This window comes from Carassius gibelio, chromosome A12 (assembly GCF_023724105.1).
Source record: "Carassius gibelio isolate Cgi1373 ecotype wild population from Czech Republic chromosome A12, carGib1.2-hapl.c, whole genome shotgun sequence".
Taxonomy (NCBI): domain Eukaryota; kingdom Metazoa; phylum Chordata; class Actinopteri; order Cypriniformes; family Cyprinidae; genus Carassius; species Carassius gibelio.
The window spans coordinates 434657-447986 of NC_068382.1; the positions used below are offsets into that span (position 1 = coordinate 434657).

The window sequence follows — 13330 nt, forward strand, 5'->3', positions numbered from 1 at the left end:
ATTTACTCATCATGAAGGAGTAACAGCCAAGAAGCACAAAGCCATTAACTGACTCACCATTGCCATGGTGGTGAAAGAGAAGTTTAGTGTCATCTGTGGAGGAAAGAGACTGTTGTTGTACAGAGCAATGCAAGCACAAGACCAGGTAGGACATAACAAAAGTATTTTAACTTAAGGTCCGCATGCACAGTGCACACAAGACAAGACATACATTACCTTATGACATGACCTTAAAAATCATGCAGACTGATCCTTAGTAATCACAAAAATGCTGCCATTATGAGTGTAATGGGTTTAAAAGGGTCTGTTGTTAAGTATCATATGGTTTTTATTGGACATACTTACCTTCGGTCACAGGATTAGCTGGTTGAGCTGCAGGGGAAGGAGTCTTCACTGATGATGATGAATTAAAAGGGATGACTGAACTCTCTGGTCCTCTGTGTGCATAATCGTCACATGTGCCTTTTGCCTTAGACAAGCACATACTGACTCAAATTATGCTTTTAATACAAGGACATGTGAGTAAAAAGCTAGCATTCAATTTGGCACTAACATTGCCTACATAGCCACTATAATTGCCACAGGAAGTACATGGTCATTCATTATCATTAAAGTAGTATAATGGCCATTTCTATAAACCTTTATTCTGAGTATGCAATTGACATACAGTAAATATGATTATCATTCTACTGATTGCTTAATTATGTTTTGATTGTTTTATTTAATAAGAGTTAGGGTTAGACTTAGACTGTAAGCTGACTGCAGCTGACAAATCTAGTCCATTGGCAAGGCAAAGCTGACTGCTACTCATGAAAATGCACTTTGGAGCATTTGTCTGATAACTTGTCAAAGTCTATGGTTAAAGTGCCACTGAGTTGTCAAAGACTGCAAATGCATTTAGCAGATGTGACAGCAGCAGTACCCACAGCAGTAAAAAGCTTATTCTGGTTGAGTAACATCTGTTTGCATATTGGTCACTTGTTGTCCATACCTCCTCAGAGCAACTGTAGTCCAGCCATTCTTGCCTGTATCGGTCTATTCCAGTTGAACACCTGAAAGATTATTGATGCATACATTCAGCTGTCAAGGGAGAACAAATGCCTTACCTGAATTCTGCAGAAACACACAGCAGATACTCAGATCTAATACTGCTACCTTTGTAAAGTATTGCACCACCTACAGCCTGATGTCAGGTTGGACTGGATACATTGTTCGCAGGAATTGTGCTGTAGGCAGGCTAGCATAAAACAGGACATAACGTCTAATGTCAGGGTGCAAATCTGTAAATAGTCAAATTCATGAATATTTGTTTTCAATGTGAGCAATTGTGATTGTTTTAAAAAAGAGAAGGGCAAGCTGTGATTGATTTACTCACTTGGTAAGGGGGTGAACTCAAATGCTGAGCTATTGACAATTTTTGTTGTGTCAATCTCCACCCGATGGTACTCATAAATAGTCTGTCGTTTAGCATCTGTTAATGACACATCAATAAAGTATTAGTGAAAAGGATAAAAGTGTAAACATGCCATATATTAAATTCATTAAATCTCAAATAACCTGGAGACTGTGGAGAAGACAAAAGAGCCATGAAGGCATCAGACAGTCCCACTTTCACTGGATGCTCAGTGGAGTTAATTTTCTCCACAGGCAAAGGAACCTGTTGTGAAAAGTAAAAATAAGGAAAGTGGACACTATCCATATCATATTTACTCTTCTTTTGTAAATTTGATTTGGAAAATCATTTGATTTGGTTATGGCCTAGCCAGCAATGACATGTGGGGCTCAGATGGGTTAAGTAAGGGTTCCATGGTCACTGTGTGGGCATGGGCTTTGGCTGGGTGAAATCAGCGGGTCCCATATAGGTTTTGTAGTATGAGTTCCACGTAGGAGGCCCATATGAGCTGATTACATGGGCCCCATAAGGGACAGGCATGGGCCAATTGGGCATGGGTTTGAACTGAGAACACATATATGGGTCCTGCATAGCATATTTATGGGCCAAGTGGCCATGGGTTTGATCTGGGAACACATTTATGGGTCTTGAATGGCATATATATGGTCCAAGTGGGCATGGGTTTGAACTGGGAATGCATATATGGGTCCTGCATGGCATAATTATGGGCTGAGTGGGGATGGCCGGAAAAAGGAGCGTCCACCACACAGACGCCATACGTTTATTTTGTATTAATGTATTTTTTGGAGAGATGTTTTTTTTTTTTTCAGAGATTTTAAAAAATATATATTTTTGATTTGTTTACCGGTATGTTGTGACATTTAAATAATTTTTTTAAAGATCATTTTTGTTGTTCAATTTAACAATATATTTCTTGCAGTTCAAAGCGTCAACTGTCTTGTAATTATCTTGGACTTATATTCATTCTTCGTTTTTAGTTTTTCTTAGATTGTTTCCTTAAACCATTTGGCATGGTTGGGCTTAGATAGGCTTTGCATGAATTGCTCAGTTAGGACCACATAAGATCCTTACAGAGCCCACTTTAAGCCCATAGGGGCATTCACGGTTGAATCCTGGTGCAACCCCTCTTTAAACCCCTTTAGGCAGGTGGGGCCCAAATGGATCTGACTTGAATTACCCGGTTAAGACCCAAATAAGACCCTTACAGGTCCCACTTAAAACCCATCTTGGCATCCATGGCTGGCTCCCGTGTGGATCCCAGGTGCAAGCCCATTTTAAATGCCCTTTAAGCAGGTGGGGTCAAAATGGACCTGTCATGATTTGCCCAGTTAAGATCCCACATAACACCCATATAGATCCCTTTTAAAGGCCATCTGGGCATCCATGGCTGCATCCTGGGTGAAAACCCACTTTAGACCCATTTGGGCAGGTGGGGCCCAAATGGGTCTGACATGAATTGCCCAATTAACAGCATGCAGTACCCTTACAGGTCCCACTTTTAGTAAATCTGGGCTTCCACGGCTTGCCCCAATGTGGATCCCGGGTGCAAGCCCATAATGGGGCCCACATTTGCCACCCATGAAGCCCTCATCTGGGCCCCACATGTCATTGCTGGCTGGGGGGCTGTGAGCAGTTTATTTCACACTGTGTTGATGAAAAAACTCTAAGTGGTGATTACAGCCAAATAAACAGCACAAACTGACTTACGTCTTTGTAGCTGAAAACAATGGTCCCGTTATGACAAAGAACAGTCTGGAAGGTGAAAGCTCCTTCAGTCTCTCGATCTTTCAGCCTCACGTTGTCCCACTGCACCACAAATATGTCACCTGGAGCACCAAAGTGAGGTTAATTCTCCATTTAACTGACTGAAATATTCTAATAAACTAAAATACATACTTGGTCTATACAAAATCTTAAATGGTACTCTTGATACACTAATCAAAGAATAAAGGGACACCACACTGTTTACACCTTTTTCATTGGTCAAGCCAAACTCAGGTGTGAAGTTAAAAGGCCACAACATTCATTGACCTCCTGCTTACTCTTCCCTCCTGATCCATTATTCTGGTTGCAGATCGTGGAGAGGACTGGAGACATTCAGTCCAACTGTGGCACTACAGGACCCAGACAGGACTTTTTTTGCAACTTACCACCTGGGAGAGAACTCTCCACAGGGTCAGGCTAACTAACCAGGCCTCAGCCTGGAAGAAACTGCAAAGAACCTTCAACATCTAGAGCAAACAAACCATTAAGACTTTCATTCGAGACTGCATTCTGATGCTGGTTTAATGCCAAATATAATACATTTAACTAAATTAAACAGAGTTCACTGAGGTGTTTAACTTACTCCTTTTCCATAGCTTCATTCATTGGTTTGTATAACCGTTTCATTCATTCAATTTTACTTTCCATTTTCTCTATGTATATACATGTGAGTGAGTATATGTTTTTTTAAGACTAGTTATGTGTTAGTTAGGGATGTGACAATTCACCACAAGCCGGATGAAAGAAAGAATGAAATTCCATCTCATTCAAAGATTCTGCTGTCTTTGTTTCATGCAAAGGTTTTAAAAATAGTGAAAGTGACATACAGGCAAGTATGGTGACCAATAAGTGCACACACACAAACACACACACACACAGCAGTGAACACTCACCCGGAGCAGTGGGCAGCCATTTTATGCTGTGGCACATTTGGGGGTTCAGTGCCTTTCTCAAAGGCACCTCACTCATGGTATCGAGAGTGGAAAGAGCACTGTACATTCACTTCCCCCACTTACAATTCCTGCCGGCCCAAGACTCAAACTCACAACTTTTGGATTAAGAGTCCGAATCTCTAACCATTAGGCCACAACTTCCCCTTTTATGTAGTGTAGTTTCACAAAACTAAAGTCAGAGTATTCTGTTTTTGTTTTAAAATTCCAAATTATAAAATCTAATTCAGATTTACAAAACTGCTCATGCTGCTTATATTCAAGCATTTTTGTTTGGGTTGTGATTCAAAGGCAGTGGTTGCCTCTAATTTTGAATGAAGAGGTTTTTTTTTTTTTGTCTCATTTAATTAGATTTGGGGTTTGATTTAAAACTTAAATTTATTTATGTTATTTGAGATCTATCTGTTTCAAAAAGAAATGTGCAGCATTGTGTCCAAGCAATAATAAAAGGACACCTTTTCATTTATAATTTGTCTTTCAAAAATAGCAAGAAAATCGAATCGTGAAATCAGTATTGCGAATCAAATCGAATCATGAGTTGAGTGAATTGTTACATCCCTGGTGTTAGTTTTTTAGTTAATAAAACTTTCACTAGTTCACGTTTACATATAATTAGCTGAGGTATGGTATGCGTATTTGGCATGCTGTCCGGGGAAGGGCTTCCAGCCTCCGGAATGGCCCGAACCTAGAGTACCCCCCTTCCCCATCTATTTATAAAGTGAACTTGAAGTGATGAGATGGGGTGGAGGAGGGATGCTGAAAAACCGTCAATGGATAGAGGTAAGTCAGCGATATTTATGGTCCACCTGTGTTGATTAGGCTAAGTATCTGACGCGCTCCTCCCGAATCTTATTAATTAATTACATTTCACTAGTTCACTCTTACATATAATTAGCTGAGGTATGGTATGCGTATTTGGCGTGCTGTCCAGGGAAGGGCTCCGAGCTCGGGAATGGCCCGAACCTAGAGTACCCCCCAAAAAGGCAAATGTACAAGAGGACAGCCGCCAGTTTAAAGAATGCCCCCCCCAAAAAGGCACAGAGTACTGGCGGGGGCTGATTTGGTTTCTGAGAAGTCGTCTCATTGGCAGGCTGGAAGTGCCTATGTACTCTGGAGGCAGCGACTTGGGCGTTGGGAGAGTAGGCCCTACCGGCTGCAACTAGTGAACTACGTGGTTGTTGGCGCCCGGTCGGTAGGGCTCGAGCCGATGCTCAACTGGAGCTTTTGGCGTTGGAACGGTGAGCCCTACCGGCGGATGAGGAGGAGCAGCGTGGTTGTGGTGCCCGACCGGGAGGACCCGAGTTGCCTCGACCGGAAAAGGTCACGGTGTCGGCGTACTGGCCCTACTGGCTGACAGCCCCTGCTATTCAGTGGGTGAAGGGCCTGATGCTGACCGAGAGGGCCCATGAAGCCTCCAACAGGAGATTGAGACTCAGGATGACGGACGTCTGGGTCCTCTCGGTTTAGCAGATAAAAAGCTTTGGGCTGGCCAACAAGGAGGACTCTGGCGACATCCGAAGGGAGTTCCTGACTCACAGCATCGGATGGATGAGACTCATTTGCGTCCGGCAAGCATAGGCCCGACCGGAAGAACTCTAGCCAGACGTCTGAAGGGAGCACACGCATCAGACGGGTAAGCCTCACTGGACGGGGAGAGTGGAAAAGAAAACCCGACTGGGAGGACTCTCGCAGCATCTGAGCAATTGAGATTGTTTTATATGCGAAGCACCCGTTAGTGTTCGGCAAAAGTGTAACTTGCGGTATTGGATGGGTACATCTTGCCATCGGAGGGAAAATTTGTTTTAGCTGCGATGTACTCGGTGATCGAAAATTATTATTATTATTATTTATTTTTATTTTTTTGTGGGGTTAATCGGGCTTTTTAATCGGGTAAGCTTCGCTGGTGTTCAGATGGAAAGTCCAAGATTGCTTAAGCGGGAAAGCATCTGACAGGATTTAAAAAAAAAAAAAATCTTGGTGCAGTCATTGTATTCGAAATTAAGCGTGCAAAAATAAATTGGATTTCCTGTGCCAGTGTACCCCAAATAGGTGCAATGTATCGGTGATGTGGTCGTTGTCGAATCATCATATTGTCAGCACGTGAGATCGATGGCACATATCGACGATGTAATCGTGCATGGGTGGAGTAAGAGAAAAATTCTTTATACTTGTCTGGGCTTACTATTTGCCATTTTAACCATGCAGGTGCACGAAAAGAGCCTATGGAATTACCAATAAATCGGAAAATGTACTTTCGAATGTACTGATAAACTGGCATTAAATATAGAATACTATATTTAAAACTTCTAGTTCATGTAGTCGGCACTACTGTCATCTCGTTTGTCCTGTGAATTATTATTATTAATTTTTTTATTGTTTTATTTATTTATTTTTATTTATTTATTTATTTATTATTTTATTATTATTATTATTTTTTTTTTTACGATAGTAGAGTCCAATGATTTAAGCCTAATATGGACGTAAACGAATGCCTTAAATATAAGGTATTCAAAACCCGGTAAGTTCATATATTTGGGTTGAGTTCGGTTGAAATGATGCCTTGGTCGTACGCGCTCCGGACCACATGCCTCATGGTGGGAACGACGCGCCGCCCCTGGAACCAGAATGAGATGCGTTCTAACGTAACTGTGGTATTAAACTCCGTTAGTCAGAGCTCCTTTAAAATATGGCACGTATTACCTGTTAAAGTAAGATGGAATACCTTGTATCTGCAAACGATGTATGTCTATTTGTGGATGGAGACTTCTTTGCCACCTACGGGCTCACATCATACTTTGAGAGCACGGGCGAGCGTGAAGTGCAGTGCTGATATGGGATAACAGAGCGGTTTGATAGCCGAATTATGGTAGGCCGCCTAATAATTGTAATAAAAAACATTGGTTGGAGAATGGGCCTAATATCGTCTTGGCTATTTTCGATACATGATGCTATCACCGCAACCTAAGATGCGTGGCATACCTTCAAGCAGAAGTGATGTGTGTTTTTTTTTTTTTTTTGCGTGTGAACAGACGCTGGGGAGGTATAGGAAAGGCTCCTGCGGGAGCAGACACTGTTACTGCAGTGGGGAGGTACAGGAAAGGCTCCTGCGGGAGCAGTCACTGCTGCGGCAGTGAGGAGGTACAGGAACAGGCAGGTACAGGTACAGGCAGGTACAGGCAGAGGATCGCTGGCGCCGATACAGGATGGCTGCCTCCGTGACGAGCTCCGCATATGTTTTTGTGTTTTTGTTAGTTTGTCCTGTCTTTAGTTATATTCCTGCCATCAGTTTCACCAGGGAAGAACTGCTGAACATTCGGCAGAACGCACCACAAGATGTTTTACCGGATTTCAATTATTCAGATGTTTTAGTGAACGTTGTTATCGGAGGAGCGGCGGCGCTGATCAAGCGCTTCAGGACGCGCAGACGGGGGAAGCGAGCGGGAGCGCTCGTCAGACTCAGGAAGCGCGGATTTCGAACGCCGTTGCCTAGCATCCATCTGGCAAATCTCCGCTCTCTACCCAACAAAACGGACGAACTCCTTCTGCTCTCTCGGACAAATAAGGATTTCACACACTCTGCTGCTCTGTGTTTCACGGAAACCTGGCTGAATGACACCATACCGGACAGCGCGCTCCATCTGCCGGGCTTTCAGCTGTTTAGAGCGGATCGTGACACAGAATCAACGGGGTAATCGCGCGGCGGTGGGACATGCTTTTACATCAATGAACGGTGGTGTACAGATGTAACTGTGTTAAAGAAGACGTGCTGCTCAAATCTCGAAACACTCTTCATTAACTGCAAGCCGTTCTATTCGCCGCGGGAGTTTCACTCGTTCATTCTGGTCAGTGTTTACATCCATCCTCAAGCGCATGTGAGCTCAGCTTTACAGAAACTCGCTGATCAGATCACAGAGACAGAACAACAACACCCTGACTCTGTTTTAATCATTCTCGGGGACTTTAATAAAGCCAATCTGTCCCGTGAACTGCCAAAATACAGACAGCATGTTACATGTCCCACAAGAGACAGTAATATATTGGATCACTGTTACACCACAATAAAGGATGCATTTCACTCTGTTCCACGAGCAGCTTTGGGACGTTCTGATCACCTTCTGGTTCATCTTATACCGTCCTACAGGCAGAAACTAAAATCAGCTAAACCTGTATCAAGGACTGTAAAAAGATGGACTAATGAAGCAGAGCAGGATTTACAATCTTGTTTTGACCTCACTGATTGGAGTGTTTTTGAAGCTGCTGCCACAGATCTGGATGAACTCACAGACACCGTAACATCATATATCAGTTTCTGTGAGGATATGTGTATTCCTACAAAGACTCAACTAATTTACAATAATGACAAACCGTGGTTCACTGCAAAACTCAGACAGCTCCGTCAGGCCAAAGAAGATGCTTACGTGAAGGGGGACAATGTCTTGTATAAACAGGCTAAATACACATTGGAAAAGGAGATCAAAGTGGCAAAGAGGAATTATTCTGAAAAAATAAGGACTCAGTTCACTTCCAACGACTCCGCATCAGTGTGGAAAAGTCTAAAGAAGATCACCAATTACAAGACACCACCCCCCAGCACCGTAGAGAATCAACGACTGGCAGACGATCTGAACAAGTTTTACTGCAGGTTTGAAAGAACACCCATCACCTGCCCTGAACGCCTCCCCACACAACCATTCACACCCTTCACAACTCCTGCAACCAGCCCTGAATGCCTCTCCAAACTACCGTTCACACCATTAACAGCTCCTGCAACCCATCCTGAACACCTCTCCAATCAAGCACTCTCACCATTCTCACCTCCTGCATCCCCCCTCTCCCCCACACCTGCAATTCAGATCAGCGAGGATGCGGTGCGCCAGGTCTTCCGGAAGCAGAAAAGGAAAAAAGCACCAGGCCCAGATTGTGTTACACCAGCCTGTCTGAAATCCTGTGCTGACCAGCTGGCCCCCATCTTCACACAGATCTTCAACAGATCGCTGGAGCTGTGCGAAGTCCCTTCATGCCTCAAACGTTCCACCATCATCCCCATCCCTAAGAAACCCAAAATTACAGGACTAAATGACTACAGGCCTGTGGCTCTAACGTCTGTAGTCATGAAGTCATTTGAAAAACTGGTGCTGGCCCACCTGAAGGACATCACTGGACCCTTGCTGGATCCTCTTCAGTTTGCCTACAGAGCAAACAGGTCTGTGGACGATGCAGTAAACATTGGACTGCATTATGTTCTGCAACACCTAGACAGACCGGGGACTTATGTGAGGATCCTGTTTGTGGACTTCAGCTCGGCCTTCAACACGATCATCCCAAACCTCCTCCTGCCCAAACTAAATCAGCTCTCCGTGCCCACCTCCGTCTGTCAGTGGATCAACAGCTTCCTGACAGACAGGCAGCAGCTAGTGAGGCTGGGAAAATACACATCCAGCACCCGTACAATCAGCACCGGAGCTCCCCAGGGCTGCGTTCTCTCCCCACTGCTCTTCTCCCTGTACACCAACGATTGCACATCTAAGGACCCCTCTGTCAAGCTCCTGAAGTTTGCAGATGACACCACACTCATCGGCCTCATTCAGGACGGTGACGAGTCTGCTTACAGACAGGAGGTAAAAGAGCTGGCTGTCTGGTGCAGTCTCAACAACCTGGAGCTTAACACGCTCAAAACAGTGGAGATGATCGTGGACTTCAGGAGAAACCCCCCTGCACTCCCCCCACTCACCATCATGAACAGCCCTGTGACTGCAGTGGAGTCATTCAGGTTCCTGGGAACCACCATCTCTCAGGACCTGAAGTGGGACATTCACATTGACTCCATCGTAAAAAAGGCCCAGCAGAGGTTGTACTTTCTCCGCCAGCTGAGGAAGTTAAACCTGCCACAGGAGCTGCTGAAACAGTTCTACTCCACCATCATTGAATCCATCCTCTGCACTTCAGTAACTGTCTGGTTCAGCTCAGCTTCTAAATCTGACCTCAGAAGACTACAGAGGGTAGTCCGGACTGCTGAGCGAATCATCGGTTCAACTCTCCCATCTATTCAAGAACTGTACTTATCCAGAGTGAGAAAAAGGGCTGTCAAAATCACTCTGGACCCCTCACATCCAGCACACTCCCTCTTTGAACTGTTGACATCTGGTCGACGCTACAGAGCACTGAGCACTAGAACGACCAGACACAGGACCAGTTTCTTCCCTCAGGCAATCCATCTTATAAACAGCTGACAATAATGGCGAACACACTACACTTTATATTTATATACACACACACTTTATTTATCTAACACACATACTTAGTATACACTTAAATTTTGCACACAATATATATGTACATACATAACTTCACTTTGTAATATACCTGCCTACAATTGTCATTTGTATATTGTCATTCACTGTCTACATATTTGTATTTTTTATTCTTTTATTATGTGTTTTATGTTCTGTCGCTGTCATTCTGTTGTACTGCGGAGCTTCTGTCTGTCACGAAAACAAATTCCTCGTATGTGTAAACATACCTGGCAATAAAGCTCATTCTGATTCTGATTCTGATTCTGAAAGGCTCCTGCGGGAGCAGACACTGCTGCGGCAGTGAGGAGGTAAAGGAAAGGCTCCTGCGAGAGCAGACACTGCTGTGGCAGTGAGGAGGTATAGGAAAGGCTCCTGCGGGAGCAGACACTGCGCGGCAGTGAGGAGGTATAGGAAAGGCTCCTGCGGGAGCAGACACTGCTGCGGCAGTGGGGAGATAAGGGAAAGGCTCCTGCGGGAGCAGACACTGCTGCGTCAAAACACGAGGGCAGATGCATTTTAAATGAATTTTGAGTGATCACGCCGGTGAATGGTGAAATAGGTCCCTAAATGATTTGGTCCTACCAGAAAACTTTCATGGAAATTAAAATTTTAATTAAATTTAGCATTTAGCAGACGCCTTTATCCAGAGATTTACAAGCATTTCTTTTTTTTTTTTAATCATGGAACTTATTTCTGTATAATTTCAGTGAGGTTTAAACGTGCGCGGTGAGGCGAATGTAATGCCTTGGCTTCGTGGTTAAAGGTGACATCATCATCCGACGGAACGTTGTATCTGTAGTCCAAATCTATGTGCAATCCACACTCCAGATCAGCAGGTGGCGGTAATGCACCTTTACACTGGTTTGCCAAAACCGCCATAAAACACTAGTAGAAGAAGACGGAACTGCGTCATGATGTCGTTTAACAAACTTTAGCCGCGAACCTGCTTTTAGATGCAACACTTGGGATGCCAAATGCCGTAAAATCCAATGAAGAAAAAGGAGAACCTGTTTTTAGCGTCTTCACCTGAAAATGTATTGGTTAACGTCGCGCGGTCTGCACCGCTAGAGGAAGCGGCCTCAAACTGCCACTTGGCAGGAACGCCGGGGTTAAAGGCTGAGCCGTGGTGAGAACTGGGGTTCGGCCCGGGCTGGTAGGATTCTTTCTGCTGCAATCCAGCGCTCAAGGAGAGCTCGGTCACGATCGTTGTGTCGAGCTCGGCGAGCTCGGAGTTTGCAAGGTCTATTGGCCACGACGTGTGGCTTGGCGAGGAGAGCAGTTGTCGCGATGACGCTTAATGCTGCTCAACGGCCGTGTTTGGCTGGGTAGGAAAAAGCAGCAGGTCTTATAAATCCCCTGTTTAGCTCTCTTTGTTGGTACGAAAACTGGGTCTGTGGTAAGGTGACAGACGAAGCGAACCAGCATGCTGATAAACCGTCAATGGATAGAGGTAAGTCAGCGATATTTATACTATGGGATTGATTACTTGATTATGGTCCACCTGTGTTGATTAGGCTAAGTATCTGATGCGCTCCTCCCGAATCGTATTACATTTTGTGTATAATTTAATGAGTTGGTTTCTCTGGTCGTTGTTTGCAAACAAAGTCACTTTAATGTGCCAGTCTTGCTACATGTTCTAATGCATTACTACTGTAAGAAAGCTATTTTCTGTGGCCACGAAAATTGAAAGTTGATATGACATTACACTGAATGTACCCTGGACAAACAGATTAGTTAATTGTAATTTATTTCTTCTACAGTTACTTCTGGCAGCTGTGATAAATGATTATAAATAATTACAGTTAATAGTAATCCTTTATATTTCCATTTTGAGCTTTTAGCTACATTATCAATGCTGCTAAGTATTTTTGTGGAAAGCCTCCTAAGATCTCTCTATTCTTCTGGCTGGACTTCAGTGTGGGTCCCTTTTAGCCACTTGAATCAGTCAAGCTAAAGTTCCTGACTGTTAATACAGCACTCCTGATTGTTCTCACTTCCATCAAGAGGGTCGGAGACCTCCAAGCATTTTGGTAGCTGAAGAGTGCCTTGTGTTTAGGCTGGCAGCTCTCGGGCAGACATCTGTTGAGCTGCAGGCTGGGCTATTTTGTTTAGAGCGCTATATAAATAAAGGTGATTTGACTTGACTGCCCTCGTTTACCAATACATTTTGGAGCACTTCATGCTTCCTTCTGCTGACCAGCTTTTAGAAGATTCTGATTTCTAGCAGGGAATCCATTTTTTTCTAGCAGGATTTGGCACCTGTCCACAAAAGTTGGTTAAATGATGATGGTGTTGGTGTGCTTGACTGGCCAGCAAACTCACCAGAAGCTAACCCCATTGACAATCTATGAGGTTTTGTCAAGAGGAAAATAAGAAACAATAGACCAAAAAATGCAGATGACCTGATGGACACTGTCAAAGAAACCTGGGCTTCCATACCACCTCAGCAGTGCCACAAACTGATCACCTCCATGCCATGCCCAATTGAGGCAGTAATTAAAGCAAAAAGAGTCCCTACCAAGTACTGAGTACATGTACGGTAAATGACCATACTTTCCATAAGGCCAACAGTTCACTAAATCGATTTTTTTTATTATAATTATTTATTATTATTATGAAGTATTCTAATGTGTTGAGATAGTGAACTGTTGGGTTTTTGTTGAATGTGAGCCAAAACCATCACAATTAAAAGAACCAAAGACTTAAACTACTTCAGTCTGTGTGCATTGAATTTATTTAATACACAAGTTTTCACAATTTGAGTTGAATTACTGAAATAAATTATTAAAAGGTACTCATTAGTCCTTCAGCTCACCGGAGTGACTATGGTCTTCTGGTCAGCCCAACCATCAGCCAAGTGTCTAGTATTGTCTTTTTTTATCATTTGCAAAGTTGTTTTTTCTCCTTCT

At 43.7% G+C, this 13330-nt stretch overlaps 1 protein-coding gene across 3 annotated transcripts in view; it reads right to left on the minus strand.

Moving 5' to 3' along the window:
* plxdc1 (plexin domain containing 1) overlaps positions 1 to 13330 on the minus strand; it is a 314569-nt gene that overhangs the window by 49532 nt on the left and 251707 nt on the right. For 2 of the 3 annotated variants that reach the window (XM_052610763.1, XM_052610766.1), the window contains exons 6-12: positions 3122 to 3240; positions 1558 to 1657; positions 1376 to 1471; positions 1156 to 1237; positions 992 to 1052; positions 346 to 469; positions 58 to 93 (exon numbers count right to left, since the gene is read on the minus strand). In XM_052610763.1, the coding sequence (XP_052466723.1) occupies positions 58 to 93; positions 346 to 469; positions 992 to 1052; positions 1156 to 1237; positions 1376 to 1471; positions 1558 to 1657; positions 3122 to 3240 (618 nt within the window). The remainder of the gene's footprint in view (positions 1 to 57; positions 94 to 345; positions 470 to 991; positions 1053 to 1155; positions 1238 to 1375; positions 1472 to 1557; positions 1658 to 3121; positions 3241 to 13330) is intronic. The other variant, XM_052610764.1, reaches the window with a different exon arrangement.